General features: G+C 38.1%; 1 protein-coding gene across 1 annotated transcript in view; it reads left to right on the forward strand.

The window, feature by feature from the left end:
• Positions 1–16,978, forward strand: part of LOC136883581 (ras-related protein Rab-28) — a 63,144-nt gene that overhangs the window by 14,360 nt on the left and 31,806 nt on the right. The window contains exon 3 of the mRNA XM_067155981.2: positions 15,916–16,045. Coding sequence (XP_067012082.1) covers positions 15,916–16,045 — 130 coding nt within the window. The remainder of the gene's footprint in view (positions 1–15,915; positions 16,046–16,978) is intronic.

Here is a 16,978-nt window from a genome sequence, read left to right on the forward strand (position 1 = left end):
GCCGTTATATGTTAGTGTAGCTACGTATTGCATCGAGTGCAGCTCTGTTGTAGTTAGAGGTGCAACCAGCAGAGAAATGAACAAATCAACCGTAAAGGAAATCGAAGAAAAATTAAAAAATGGTGGATTTATTCCAACAATAAAACAGGGCTCAAGTCTAGCATGGGAAAAATTTTCAGGTGTTTATGTACAGGTATCAAATAAGCCAGTACGTTACTCGCAATGCATTTTTTGCAAAAAGCTACTTAACACCCATTCAGGGACCTCAAGTATGTTGTGACATGTCTGCAAATTTGACCCAAATTTTTCACAGTCTAAATATATTTTGAAAGAGGACAAGGACTTGGTGACTGACAAGTGCGTGGAAATGTGCGCCAAGGACTTGAGACCGTTTACAACTATTGAGGGTGAAGGATTTTTAAATTTAGGGCAAACGCTGATAGAAATGCGCAAAAAGTATGGCTCGGTGGATATTTAAAATGTTATCTCGAGTCACAGTTGCTAGGAAGGTACAACTTTCGCGGACAAAGTGCGCAGTAAAACGCTTCCTGATATAGTACGTGCTATTAAATCAGGTATCTGTGCGAGTACCACTGACCTGTGGACAGATAAGTACAAGGGTGTGCACTATATGTCTGTCACAATGCACTATATAAGTAGAGATTGGTCTTTCAATAAGTACGGTATGTATTAATGTGTTCGGCCTTCCCTGACTGTCCAAAAACTGGTGAAAATATTCGCAGTGAATTGGAAGATCGTTTGAAAGGACATGGCGTTGCTCATGAATTGCAAAATTACATTTGTAACAGGCCAGGGAAGAAATATTGTTAAGGCCCTCAGCATATACAAGCGTCTTCCATGCATGGTTCATATTATTAATACGGTCTTGAAGCATGTTCTGAGTGAACCCTTTTTGAAAGAAACGGTTCCTAATGTGTTAGCTGTTATCCATTCAGTGAAATCTCTGGTTTCGTACTTTAAAAGAAGAGGCATATGTGTGAGGTTACAATCATCTCTGAAACCCTATGTTTCCACTCGGTGGAACAGTTATTTTGACATGCTGCAATCAGTTCACTCCCAGATAGATGCTGTGAGAACTATTTTAGAAAAGGAGGGTGCCTCTGATAAGATGTTCGGTTATGATCAGGACATTACTGGCCTGCTTATAACATTTCTTAAGCTATTTAAGGAAGCCACAATTGATCTTGAGGATGATGAGGACCCGACTTTACATCTGGTCTTTCCGTGGTTTTATGCCTTAAAAGCCCATTGTACTCCACAGAATGACGATGAACAGCTAATATTTCATTTCTTTTAAATTTTAATGTTTTCATACTAAATGAATTTTCATTACTTGACGCTTTTGAAACAAACCGGTGGTGCAGAAAATGGAAATCACTATGTTACACAAAACTGCAACACTTTTGGTGCCTAAATATCGCACATTAAAGAAACTAAATGCAGGAGAACGAATGTCTGTTTTCGAGGCAGCTCGACAAATGTGTGCTGAAGGTAAGGTTCTCTGGTTATTATAATAATAATAATAATAATAATAATAATAATTATTATTATTATTATTATACCTATGCAAATGAGATATCTTTAACATTCTGTTATTATTGCAAGCTGTCCACTTCATGGCCGTATCGATGAGTTTAATCAACAAATTAATCTAAAAAGCCACCTAATCGATACTTTATTTCTTTTGCCTTTGGCAAACTTAAAACTACATTAACAAACACAGTACATGTTTCGACCACTTAGTGGTCATCTTCAGCTGTATATAAAAAATCTTAGATGATAACATTTAAAAGCAAGCACATTGGATCTTAAAAACTATATCGCATGGGAATCCAAAAACTATTGTTCTAGATGCTTTAAATGAATTGGAAGATGGGGGGGGGGGGGGGGTTGGGGGTAAGGAGATTTATGTGAATGATACTTAAATTACAGCATCGTTTACAATTGTGTTTAAAAAACTTAAATGTTGAAAAACATATTTAAAATATTTAAAAGCGTCTATGTTAAAATTCTTTTTGATAAAATTAAAGAAAAAGAAAGAAAGAAAAAAGAATTTTACCATAGACGCTTTTAAATATTTTAAATATGTTTTTCAACATTTAAGTTTTTTAAACACAATTGTAAACGATGCTGTAATTTAAGTATCATTCACATAAATCTCCTTACCCCCAACCCCCCCCCCCCTTTTTTCCAATTCATTTAAAGCATCTAGAACAATAGTTTTTGGATTCCCATGGGATATCGTTTTTAAGATCCAATGTGCTTGCTTTTAAATGTTATCATCTAAGATTTTTTATATACAGCTGAAGATGACCACTAAGTGGTCGAAACATGTACTGTGTTTGTTAATGTATTTTTAAGTTTGCCAAAGGCAAAAGAAATAAAGTATCGATTAGGTGGCTTTTTAGATTAATTTGTTGATCATTCTGTTATTAGCATAAAATATCAATAACTTGGGCAGATATATTTTCAGAGCAGCTACCCAATCAAAATAGACAAGAAGTCCCATCTTCATATGAAGAAAATTCAGTGCAACGTAGGAAAACGAAATTTGATGATTGGGCAGAAAATTCGCCAATGATACATGGTGAGGTCAGTAGGTACTTGCAAGAAGGGTTTATTAGTAACAAAAATATACTGCGGTGGTGGAAAAATAATTCGCACAGGCTGCTCCGACTTGCCTTGTACCGTAGCGAAAAAGGTGCGTAACATACCCGCTACGAGTCTCTCCAGCGAGAGGGTCTTCAGCTGCTCGGGAAATTTTATCAGCGGAAACGTTCCCGTCTTTATAAAGACTTAATGGCATCATAGTAATACACACAAGCGATAATGTGTCCATGCATTAAATATTGGTATGCAGTATGCAAAGTATGAGGCGACCACAAACTAAGAGAGCAAATGGTAAAATTACACTTCTAAACTGATTAGTTTTATAGTTATTTCTTTTGGTTTTGTGGGGAAGGGGTTCCTAAATTATTAAATGTATTTCAAAAAATTTACCTATAAAATTATTCTTTTAAAGATATTTATGACCTGTAGCTACATAACGTATATCTTTGTTTCAAATTTTCTCGAATAGTAAATAATGCATTATATTTATGGTCATACTTCCATCAGCTGTCATTATGTTTATTTAAATATTCAAATATTTTGTTCAGAGAAACTACTTTTTATTAAGTAACTATGTTTGACAGAGAGAAATATTATTTGTTAATTAGTCACATAAGACGTTTGACTTACGAAATAAATTTAAACATAACTTTGTAATGATTAACATAATACTAAATAACCATACAAAATAATATTTGTGTTGACGAATCCTATATAAATTCTGGCATGTAACAACCCCTTTCCTGCCTGCATTCACGCTAGTCTCATATCAGCACAATGAACGAGCAAACATCGATTAATGCAGCAGGAAGAAGAAAGCAAGCAAGCAAGCTAACCTGTAGCCTGCCCAGGTTGGGCTGAGCTTGACCTGGTCAGGAGTGCAGCAGCCTGCCTGTACTGTTGTTTACGTGCGGCTAGCTTGCTTGCCTGGAAAGCAGGCAAGCATGGGCAAGTTAAATGCGGAGTTTGTACACCTCTAATGCCAGTGCTCCCTTGGGGCAGATACCAAGCATGTGTCCTACAGTTTCAGTTTTGCCACAGTTAGGATCACTGCAGCGGGTTGTACTTGTGCACCTTCCAGGGACCGCTTAAACTGCCAAGATGTTGGGCAACATTTTAAGGGTGTTTGTCCACTCTGAAGACAATAATCCACTAATTATTCACCCAAAAGTTGGCTTTGGGTAAGTCGGCATATACTGAGGGGCCCCTTCGTCTTAAGGATTGAGAAGCCCATGTATGAAAGGCTTTCTCCCTTTAGACTCTTCTTAATCACCTGCCAGTCTAGTTGTTATCAATTTCGTTCATAGACAGATTTTCTCCCACTCTGTAAGTCTCTGACAGAGTGGAGGTAGGCATCTTTGACTCAAAGCAGACAAGATATTCCAAGATTTCTTTCTAGTGTGTGTCTGGCTGGAAAACAAAAAGGTTTTCACTACTTTGCTACATTACAATAAGAACATTTAACAGGCACTCATTCCAAGGGCACGGCAGGATTGTTTGATCCGCTCTGTTTATAGGTATATTGACGAGCACCATCATAGTCTGTACAACTAAGTTACAGTTCAAGGGGAAACTTATTCTAAATAGATGTTATGAGGTAGAAAGAAATTCAGTGGAGGATAAGAATGTCTTAGATTTTTAACAGCAAGTAAGACCAAGATGTTAATTGTTCATTTTGAGTTCATCCAAGAGATAAACGTTTTTAACACAATTTTTTTTAAACCCTGACAGTAACACGTCTATAAATATCGCTTTAGTTACACCACACGTTTTGAAGACGTGTCACTCAAAGCCTATTATTTAAAGTTACATTAAAGTTACCAGATGGAATGAACAAGGAATAGAGGTGGTGGAGGGGATAACTCTCCCCTCCTTAAGAGGAATAGATGGCATTCATTCGCACAACACGTCAGAAAAACGTATGGTGTTACTGTCAGGGTTAAATGCTCCCTTAACAATGAGGACAAATCCAACAACTGTTAATGCTATCAAGCATTATTAAGGAAACGCACATGTGCGTGCGCGTGTGTGTGTTAAAATACAAGGGTAATCCCAAAAATAAGGTCTCTTATTTTTTTATAAATACAGAACTCTGTTTGTTTGGCTGTTGGTCACAATATTGTGAAGAGTGTTTCTTGCACTCGCATATAAACATGCGCACGCCGCACTGAGGCACTCAGTCTTAGCTTGGCAGCTGTTGAGAATGGAGCTCCAATTGGATGTTACCGCCAAGTGCGAAGTGCGTGCAGTTATTCGGTTTTTGAACGCAAAAGGTACTGAACCAATTGAAATCCATCACCAATTGACGGAAGTCTATGGTGAGTCGTACATGGATGTCAAAAATGTTTGTAAGTGGTGTAGAGTTTGCACCAAGAACGAACAAAGGAGCGGGAGACCGTCAATTTCCATCAAGACAGTCGTGAAGGTTGAGCAAAACGTGGGAAGATCGGCGGATCGCCCTGGATGATCTCTGCACTTTGGTTTCTGAGGTTCCCGCAAAGCGTCGCTCTCAACTTCCTGAACAGCATGGTGGCGATCTGGAATGACATGGGCATACAAAAACTGTCACAGCGTCTACAGAAATGCATCGACTGAAATGGTGATTATGTAGAAAAATAGCTAAATGTTCAAGCTGTAAAATGATGTAAACCATTGTAGAAATATACAGGTTTATGTATTTATTAAAAAAATAGGAGACTTTATTTTTGGGATTACCTTTGTAATATGTTATGAATTGCAGAAGACCTGGCTCCAATTAAACCACGTAAAAAACACCAATGGTGGAACAGCGAATGTTATAAAAAAGTGGAGAAAAGACATCAGGCATGGCTATTACATCAGTCACAAAAATCAGAAATATTTTATCAAAAGCTAGTAAAACAGGGAAAAGAAACTACCCAAGTCTTAAGAAGAATAAAAATACAGCATCATAAGGACACACTGCAATTAATTGAAAAAGAATTCAATAAAACTCAATCAAGGGTCTACTACGAAACCTTCAGAAAACAGCTCCAAAAATATGAACCCCCAACCTTACTGATGAAGGATTGAAAATGTTAAGCTGGCTCATAACAATAAAGACAATGCAGAAATTCTGGCTAACTATTTCAACAAGCTTCTAAATTGTGATGAACCTACAGAACTGCTTCAGTTGGACACCAACAGCCCAGTAAAAACACCACCAGAGAACATCAATCCCCCCACAATAAAGGAAGTCTACCAAGCACTGAATAAATTTAAAAAATACAGCACGCCAGGGGAAGATCAGACCTTTGTGGAAATCTGGAAATATGCAGGAAGATCAGCAAACGTTGCCCTCCAACAACTTGTCTCTATCTGGATTAAAGAACTACCAAAACACTGGACAACAGCCCTCATTCACCCACTGCACAAAAAAGGAGACAAAACTGACCCTAATAACTACAGGGGCAACTCAACTCCTAAACATAACATACAAAATCTTTGCAATAATCACCCTTAGGATAAATTTATAACTTGAGAAAGAACTAGGAGAATATCATGGAGGTTTCAGACCCTGGAGGAGCTGTCCTAATCAGATCATGAGTCTTAAGTTGATAATGGACTATAACAGGAGAAGAAACAGATATATGGTGATAAGATTTCTAGATTTGAAGGAAGCTTATGACTGTATTCATAGAGAATCCCTGTTTAATTTTTTAAGACACCTTGGACTACACTCCAAATTAATAAACATGATAAAATTGACTCTCACTAACACCAAATCAAAAGTGAAGTTTAGGGGTGAAATATCAGAGTCATCTGAAATTAAAACTGGACTATGGCAGGGAGATGGGCTCTCACTACTAGTATTTAATTGTGCTCTAGAAATGGTAATGAGGGAATGGTTTAGGAAATATCCCCCAAAAATACAGATTCGCCGTAAAATCAAAACAAATTGCCTGGGTTTCACCGACAATTTAGCATTACTAGTAGTGGACATAAAAGAAGCAAAAACCCAGATATCAGAACTGCAAAACATTGCAAATAAAATTGGCCTCAAAATATAATTTGAAAAACAGAAATGATGCCCCAAAAACCAACACAACTAAAAGAAGTTACCATAAATGATAATAAAATCAAAATAGTAACTCAATTTAAAGATCTTGGAGAAGTAATAACACATAACCTGTTTGAAGTTCTTAGAACATTTGAATGGATGAAAACCATAACGGTATAAGTGACATTTCTAAAAAATGAGTTAAGTGCAGGATGTAACTCAGGGGGCATGTATCCTTTCACCAAAAAAGGGATGCAAGTGATAGCGGTAATATTCTGTTCTCTAGTGATGGGTGGCATAACTACAAATAGCATGCTTCATACGAGTGTTGAAGATGTTTAAATGCATTTTTCTCTGAATGACCAAAATGTTACTTATACCGTTATGGTTTTCATCCATTCATTTGTGAATAAGATGATGCCATACCAGGCGGTTAGCTGATTTTGTTTCCCAGTTAGTGGTGTTGATGTGGCATTTCTTCATACCTGACTTTAATATGTCCCTGAATATTTTTTGTTATTCACCGTGGTGTCAACGGCCACCCTTCAGTTGAGCATGCATAATTTGCTTTGGGAGGCAAAAACCAGGCATGCGAACGACATGACCTGTTCAACGATGTCTATGTTTCATGATCATAACCTCAATGCTGATGGTACAGGCTTCTTCCAAGATACTGATGTTAGTTTGGTGATTATTATTATTATTATTATTATTATTATTATTATTATTATTATTATTATTATTATTATTATTATTATTATTATTATTATTATTGTAATGGTTATAGCGTTCGCCATGCCAACTTGCTATCGGCCTTATCGCCCCCCCCCCCCTTACGCTCGACCGCGCCAATCGCAAGCAGCGATTAAGTGCTGGGCGGGCCCTTCTCTCTTCTGTCCGTGGTCGTGCCGCATGGGACGACGGGAAATTACTCGACTATTAATCTGGAGTGTTCCATCTTGCAAGGTTCCTGGATTCATCGAGCATCCGGACTGTTCTAGAAGGGCTGGCGCAGGTATATAAGAGCAGTTACTTGCCTGCAACCAGTCAGTGGGAGTTAGACGGAGTGAGTGAAAGCGAGATTGAGTCCGCTGGTGTGAGTTAGCGAAGAGCGCAGTCAGTGATAGCCTGGGCTGAGATGTCATCCTGACGGAGTATCTGCCTGTTGGAGCCGAGGACTCGTTCCTGTTTCCCTGATGTCGTGTGTGTGTGAGTCCCTTGAGGCCGGCTGCTGGAGAAGAACCTTGAGTGTTCTGGAGAAGCACGAAGAGAACACTGGGTGATGACGTGTGCAGACTGCGAACGGGGTTTGATGGGTTGAGTGAACAGCGGATAGTATTCCGACCTGCGAGACTGACGTGTATGCTGTGGACCGTGACAGCGCTAACGAGTGTGGCTGAGTGAGTGTAGTGTAAATAATCAATGACTCTCTCTCTCTCTCTCTCTCTCTCTCTCTCTCTCTCTCTCTCTCTCTCTCTCTCTCTCTCTCTCTCTCTCTCTCTCTCTCTCTCTCTCTCTCTCTCTCTCTCTCTCTCTCTCTCTCTCTCTCTCTCTCTCTCTCTCTCTCTCTCTCTCTCTCTCTCTCTCTCTCTCTCTCTCTCTCTCTCTCTCTCTCTCTCTCTCTCTCTCTCTCTCTCTCTCTCTCTCTCTCTCTCTCTCTCTCTCTCTCTCTCTCTCTCTCTCTCTCTCTCTCTCTCTCTCTCTCTCTCTCTCTCTCTCTCTCTCTCTCTCTCTCTCTCTCTCTCTCTCTCTCTCTCTCTCTCTCTCTCTCTCTCTCTCTCTCTCTCTCTCTCTCTCTCTCTCTCTCTCTGTGTGTGTGTGTGTCGTTGTAGATGGAACATGAGAAACTAAGAGAGAGAGCGTGAACCGTGTAAGTGTGTAACCGTGTACTTGTGTAAGTTGTAAGCTCGGCTATCGTCTGTGTGTGTGTAAATCTGTAATTGTAGTGCTAAGTTAATAAATCTTAGAAATAGGACTCTACCCGGTTCTGTACTCATTTGTTTACTTATTTATCCCGCCAACACGTTACATTATTATTATTATTAAGAAATACATTGCAAATGGAAATATCCCGGTGGCAATCATAGTGTAATAAGTTAATTACCCAACGACGAGTACAACAAGCAATTCCATGGAGAGAAAATATTACAAGAATTACTACTAGTTTATCATTCTAATAATAATACTAATAATTTTTTTGTCACATCCCACTGACTACTTTTACAATTTTCGGAGACGCCATGGTGCTGGAATTTAGTCCCGCAGGAGTTCTTTTACGTGCCAGTAAATCTACTGACATGAGGCTGACATATTTGAGCACCTTCAAATACCACCGGACAAAGCCAGGATCGAACCTGCCAAGTTGGGGTCAGAAGGCCAGCACCTCAACTGTCTGAGCCACTCAGCCCGGCTAGTTTAACATTGTAAATCCAGCAGAAAATTACAAATGCAGTGTCTATCGTTTACAGCTTTTACTTTTCACTTTACACTAGCACTAATGATCTTCTAAAACGATTTGATACTGGAAGGGAATCTATCAAAGACCGCTGCAGGTAATTTATTCCAATCCCTTATGGTCCTATTTACAAAAGAAAACTTACCCACGTCCATATGCTGGTTTCTGGCCCTAATTTTATGCTTATGATAATTTCTCGATAAGTATGAGGTAGGTTCCTAATACTACTCCAGGCAGCCCATCCCATGTAGCTCTTGTAAAGACCACATAGGCGTGCTCTAGTTCTTCTAGATTCAAGACTTTCCCAATTGATTGTAATACTCCTATTCCCCTGAATAAAACGCACAGCTCTTCTGTGAACTTTTTCTAGGGAATTTATTAAACCTACACTGTACTGATCCCAGCACACACTCATATTCAAGAATCAGTCTTACCAAATATTTATAAGCTGTACTTTTAACACCAGAATTAGCTTTCTTGAGATTCTGCATAATAAAATGTAATGATCTCCAGGGCTTCTTAACTACATTTTCCACTTGCTCTGACCAATTTAAGTCTTTTCTAATAGTAACACCTAAGTATTTACAATTATCAACTTCAACAACACTTTCCCCTCCAAGTTTGTAATCCCTCGTTCCTGTCATTTGTTTTTTACTGAAACACAAGTTCTTGCTTTTTCTGCTGTGGATTTTCATTCGATTTTCACGTGCCCATTTTTCAATCTTATCTAAATCCTGCTGAAGCAATAGTTCGTCCTGCTGTCTTTATCTCCTGGTATCTTGCCATTTAACCCTAAGAATCCTCGTCAGATATTTCTCCAGGCACTTTATGTGACTCTTGTAAGTGGTCCAAGTTTCACACCCATAAAGGAATGTTTGTATTACAATAGTCTGGTACACATGAAGTTTTGTCTGAGTACTGATGTTACGGTTATCAAAGATCCTTTGCCGTAGATGACCGAATGCTGCACTAGCACAATTCAGACAATATTGAATTTCATCATCTATATTAGCGTTTGCTGAGAGGTGATTACCAAGCAAAGGTTTGGATGTTATTGACAAGACGGACCCAACAACTGCCTGTGGCATTTTCCACTTTTGTCAATTTGTCAACTGCAGAGCCACACAGTGGGCCTAATATTGTGTATTGAATAAAGTCTTCTTTTCATATTAATATATATTGGGGTTTGATTTTGTTTGTTTTATTTCCGTTTAACGATTCGTAAGACAAAGAATATATTAAAACTGGCTTGCATATTTCCAAAAGAGCTCAGTTCAGAGGTCAAGGTCAGTCTTATGTAATCACAAGTATATAAGTAGTCTGCTCATTAAGTCCTTTTTAATTTTAACTTATATAAAAGATTTTTCTTGATCCTTGATTGTAAGACATGTTTTTCTTCTTTTTATTTTATAGTGTAAAGAAAGCATAAGCAAAACAAAGAGATTAGTTGTTTAAAGGTGTTTAACAAAAGAAGCTGTAACGAATTTATAAGGGCAGATGTGAACTTTGTTTTCAATATTAGTAATTATTTTATAAAAAGTGAGTTGTATGTAATTTTCCTCTTTCCTTGTTTTGGTATACCTCCTTATGTGAGTCCCAGAGCATCCCCCTGTGGGCGGGGGTGGTAGAATAACACCCACGGTATCCCCTGCCTGTTGTAAGAGATGACTAAAAGGGCCCCCAGAGGCTCTTAAGTTGAGAGCGTGGGTTGGCGACCACGGGGCCCCCAGCTGAGGCCTGGCATTGTTCCCACTTACTTGTAACAGGCTCCTCACTTTCCGACCTCCCTTTGTCAACTCTTGTTCTTTTCCGACCCCAATGGTATTAGAGCGCTCGAGGCCTGGGAAGTCTTTCATTTTCACGCCCTTCATGGTCCTTGTCTTTCTTCGGCTGATATCTTCATTTTCCCCATATTTTCCCTCTAATTAGTGTTACTAGAGGATGGTTGCCTAATTGTACTTCCTCTTAAAACAATAATCAATGTGTGCGTTACAGTGGTAGTCCATCCTATTTTATTGGTGATGACTTTCAGAAAGTCCTTTAAGGCACTGGATATCTCCCCGGTCTACGTTGACTTCCGCATCCTTGTGAATCCGGAGATTTGCATCGTGCCAGGTGACCCTCAGACGTCTGCCTTTTCCCAAAATGACTTCATGAGCTGCATAGTCTAGGATCACCTTGTATTCCACCAGTAAATCATGACCTAATATGATATCTAGGGAGCGGATTTTTATGTAATTACATATTTTTCTTTGTGTAAGTTTTAACGCAAGTTACCAAGTTCATTATTCCTATTGTGCATCCCCAGGTGTTAAAACTTTATCTTATTTCACATAAAAACACATATTTTCACATTTTTTAAAAATGTAAATACATATTTTAATAAAATCTATAATAAGCCCATAAATTGGCAATGTTTGTTAATCAATAACATTTAAAATGCTTCTGTGTTATGAAATAATGCTCGTATTTTCATTTTATGATTACTGTATTGTTTTTAACAGTGTATTTAACATCATGTATCTGAATGTTTTGGCTGTTTATAGACTTCCCTCCAGAAGTTCTAAAACTTGCTGGTCGTTACATTTAGAAAGCGATTTGATATGCTGCACAAGATGTTTCCTTGCATGATGTCATTATAACTCACTTTTATGAGTCAGCCCACTCAGGTTTTGTTTATAGAATATCAGCGAAAGGCAGTCACAGAGAGATAAGGTGACGTAATACCGTTACGACATGGGAGACTGGGAAGAATATTGCCCACCATTAGGTAGTGGGATTTCATCACTCCTAAGAGTAAGGTTAGCTGTTCGGGTCCATATATCATTCCCGTGGTCGTGTGATTTTGTATGGATTTCTAAGAAATATTTCCTTCAGTGTCCGCTGCTGTTCTTTTTATTGAAACAGTGATTCAGCGTAAATGCGTGTGTCGTAACCTGCAAAATAAAGCCAAAAAAGAAGTCGAGTACAAGGTCGTGTCTTCAACAATATGTAGTGGAATTTAAAAGCATTTTCACTACCAATGGCAAAGTATTATTTTGCCAACCGTGTGGTAAAACAGTAAGTGCAGATCAACGTTCTCAAGTAACCCAGCATTTGTCTGGAAATAAGCATACTGCGGCTGCTTCGCGTGTGCGTTCGCGACAATTACTAATAGCTGAACCAGCTACTTCAAATGCAGGCCCATCTAAATATTCCCAGTATTATTTAGATGTGTACAGAGCATTTGTTTGCGCTGACATTACTCTTGGCAAAATAAATAATCCGGTACTGAGAAATTTCCTAACAAAGTACGTTAATTTTGAGCCTCCAGATGAATCCACATTAAGGAAAAACTATCTCCAAAAATGTTACGAAGAAACTTTACAGAGAATTCGGGCAGTATGTGATAGCGAAAAACTGTGGGTGAGCATTGACGAAACCACTGATGAAAGTGGCAGAAAAGTAGGAAATGTTGTAGTTGGTGTGTTGAAGAATGACAAAACTTCTTGTGAACATTCTTATTTGCTAGCGTGTAAAGAAATGTTTGCTGCAAACCATGTCACTGTAGCTAGGTTAATCAATGAAGCCATGCACTTACTTTGGCCAAAAGGTATAAAATACGGCCATATATTGCTTTGAACATTAAAACAAGAATAATAGTTAACACCACCTTTCCAATACTTATCTTTCCTATATTTAGGAAATAAACATTACAACAGGCGTTGTAAGATGGGACATGTTTCGCTTAACAGTCGTAAGCATCATCAGCCAAAAATGTTTTCCATGTTTTTTCACACTAGTTTTAAGCCTATTTTCATTTTATAAATATAAATGTTGATTCTTAGGGTGCCATATATGTTAAGGACACTAGGTTCAGGGCCCTGACCTAACTTTAGGCTAAGATTTATTTTTGGTTGATGATGCTTACGACTGTTAAGCGAAACATGTCCCATCTTACAACGCCTGTTGTAATGTTTATTTCCTAAATATAGGAAAGATAAGTATTGGAAAGGTGGTGTTAACTATTATTCTTGTTTTAATGTTCATATCTGATGTCCAGTACGGTCTACAATGCGATTTATTACTTGTAATATATTGCTTTTCCATACTGATAGTGCAGCTTACATGAAAAAGGCAGCCGAAGGCCTTTCTGTGAGCTTTCCGAAAATGATACACGTAACTTGTGTTGTTCATGCTCTACACAGGTTATGTGAAACTGTGCAGGCTCAGTATCCTCGAGTGGATAAATTAGTATCTAATGGCAAAAAAGTTTTCATAAAAGCACCCTCAAGAATCTATCTTTTTAAAGAGAAAAACCCAGATCTTGCGCTTCCTCCTCTGCCTATTGTTAAACGGTGGGGTACCTGGCTTAGCGTTGTGGTATACTATGCAGACAATTTCGAAAGTTTCGCATCCGTTGTGAATGCACTAGATAAAAACGAAGCGTCGTCAGTTGAGATTCTTCAAGAGATACTGAAAGACAGCTTTTTGAAAAATGGTTTGGCATTTATATCTGCCAATCTAAGCTTCTTGTGTAAAACTATAGACATACTTGAAAAATCCACTAACCTGTTGTCCGAAACAGTGAAGGAAGTGCGTGCTGTTGAAAATAAATTAGATTCACTCCCAGCTTCACAGGTACAGGGACTGTTAAAGGTCAAATATCAAACTTTGTTCAGGAAAAACAGAGGATTTCAAACAATGTGCCAAATTTCTAATGTATTAGAGGGTGCTCTTGTTGGCGAAATTAATGGCGTTAGTGTTGGTGACATTCCTCTCTTTAACTATGCACGTCTGACTGCCTGTCATGTGGAGCGATCGTTTTTGCAGTATAAGGTGTTCTTTAGAGATAATCGGCATGCATTTGTGATGGACAGTTTGGAGATGACCTTTGTTGTTCACTGCAGTTTTGAGACTACTTCTAGGATCTAATATTCCAGCTTGTGATGGGTGAGTACGAACTGGTACCATTTTTTTTTAAAGATGATAGGTTGCTTTTGCCATATTTAAACAAAACATTACCGTAAAAAAAAAATAACCATAATATGTACTCTGGCACGTTTCCATATACAGACAGCAATTTGCCTTAAGGAGCGCGTTTGGTAGCACCAGATTCTATTACAAAACGTTATACTTATTTACTTCTTGAGTGTGAGTAGTTACGTGATATTTAAAGGAAAATAATTGTAATTTGTTATCACGTATTTTAAAGTTTTTCAGCACATAAAAGATAAATATTTTTCACATTTTTTGCACATAAAAATCCACTCCCTAATGATATCACGTATTAGGTCAATTACAATAGGCAGGTCCATGCATTTAGTGGTTAGGTAAGTCTGTCCTTTGATGGAATAGGTTACCCCATCCGCTGCTTCCACTACCCTTCCAAGATGGTGAGACTTCATGGGCGGTAATAATCTGGTGACAGTTCCATTGACAAATGAATGGCTTGCTTGGCTGTCGAGTATGGCTGAAAAATTCTCATTGCCTATCCTTAAGATGATAGCTGGGCGGCGGGGTTGGCCTGTTCTACTTACAATCTGACCAATCCCTCTTCTACTTGACCAGGGTTGCTTGTCTGTCATGTTGAGTTGCATTCCTGTTACCGGTCCCATCCACCATCAATCCAGAATGAGCCGGACCTAGTTTTTCCGGTGTCAAGCCTGATATAACTTGAAAACAATCAGTTTAAATAAAACAGATTTTAACAATATTGTCTTGGCGGATCTTATGTATTTAACAGTGATATCAGTGGTGGATAGCCCTTCTATGTGTCATTTCTGCTGAAAATACGATGGGTGTTAATTTTATTTTTTGCTCTCTGGTCCAATTGCCTTAAAATCTTGCTAAATTTCATGGAACTGTTGCCCTCCTGGTCTTATTTCCAAGATTTCTCATCACTGGTTGCCATAAAAGCCAATTTCCTGGCAGCCACAAAATGGGATTGGGTTAATCTCTCTATAGACAGTTTCATTAGGAAGGATTCTCCAGACTCCTTCCACCGGGTATTTTTTTATTTATGCAAGTTATGATGATTCTTCTTTCAGTTTTGAGGAGCTGATCAGTTCTTCTTTAGTTTTTAATTTGGAATAGGGTAAGTGGCTTCTGGTAGAGTTACAGTTTTATAATGTTGGGTCTTACTGTCCATTGACAGGCATTTCTTATTATATGTTGACCAGGTTAGAAATTGGCCTTTTTTCTTCATTTTGTAAGTTCGATTTACCCTTTCCTTTGTAAGTTGTGTGCGTGATGATTTCTCCCAGCTATTTAAATTGTAGAACTATGTTAATTTATTTATCATTTATGAAGACGTTCGGGGATTCATAGGCATGATCTCGGTTTTCTCAATGGATATTTGCAATCCTATTTTTAGGGTGATTTTTTGGAGGCTGGTGTTCTGGGCACAAACTTCTTTGCAATCAAGGGGTAAGAGAGCTAAATCGTCTCCAAGTCCCAGGCAGTTAGTTCTTATGGAGGGTTGTGCTCTAATTTTGATTGTAGGTGGGTTTTTCTTTTGCCAAAGTTTTGTGATGTAATCATAATGTCATTACTGTACCAGTTACAAAATAGAAGGGGTAATTAATAAGTTTGTTGAGAGATAAATATATTGTAATTGACACACAGTTGTTGTTTTTGTTGTTTTAGTAGACAACTGACATTGTAGTGTGAAAAAGAAAAAACCCTGATTGATTCAGATTAGATCATGACTGTGAAAGCAGTTTTCTTCAATGTAGTTTTCCAATAATATAATCAGGCACATGCAGCAGACATCAGGCTATAAATCTGGAGCAAATGTTACATTCTTGTTCATATCTGTCTTCCTGTCTAGATCGTGTTTCTTGTCTACGATGTTACCAACCTAATAAGCTTTGAGAATTTGGAAACGTGGTTGAATGCTGTTCGAGCCATTACCGCTTCACAACACAAGAAGCCTGGAATTATTCTCGTAGGAAATAAATGTAAGTAAAAAATTATATTATAGTCTGTTGGCGAGATACTCCCCTCGTAATACGAGAGATACATCAGATACTATTAGCATAAAATCCATGACATTTTATAAAATGCTGAGGTTGAAAGCTAACAGCAGAATACAGTTGAGACTGATTTATAGGTACGTAACTCAGTTTTGCGTAATTCTGTTTTATACATAAATCTCTGTAGGTCCCAGAAAAATATAACTTAAAACATGTAAATTAAATCTCAAAGGTCATAAGGCACTTATATATAATTCAGTTATGCGCTTTGTTTTTTGTTAAATGCAGTTTAATTTTACGTAATAAAGTTCAAATAATGTTGCTGACGTATGCATTTCCTGCAATCAAAACACAGGCAAGATAGAAATGCAATAAATTAGAGTCGGGCATTGTTGGCGTCAAGACTTTAGTTGCAGAGGATCTTTTTTCTTTTTTTTTTCTTTTTTTTCTTTTAGAAGTTGCTTTTCGTCACACTTACACAGACAGGATGATGGGATGGGAAAGGGCTAGGAGTGGGAAGGAAGCGGCCATGGCCCAGCATTTGCCTGGTGTGAAAATGGAAAACCCCATCTTCATTGTTGCAGACAGTGGGGTTCAAACCCACTATCTCCAGAAATCAAGCTCACAGCTGCGCTCCCCTAACCGCACAGCCAACTCGCTCGGTTAGCTGCTGATGTCAGATGGGTGCGGTGGTATAGTGAAGGTCATGGGAAGTAACCATACGGCACCAAGTAGAAATACAAATTTGTATGTTTGGACAGACACCTACAATGATATCATCTTTTTATGACTTGTAAGAGCAATCAGGATCCTGATTTTTCACCATACAGGTTTGAGTTTGAAGCTGATGATGCCCTTAATATGGGCGAAACATGTCCCTTAACATTTTATAATAATATTTAATTTCTAAAAATATAT

The sequence above is a fragment of the Anabrus simplex genome, chromosome 1 (assembly GCF_040414725.1).
Source record: "Anabrus simplex isolate iqAnaSimp1 chromosome 1, ASM4041472v1, whole genome shotgun sequence".
Classification (NCBI taxonomy): domain Eukaryota; kingdom Metazoa; phylum Arthropoda; class Insecta; order Orthoptera; family Tettigoniidae; genus Anabrus; species Anabrus simplex.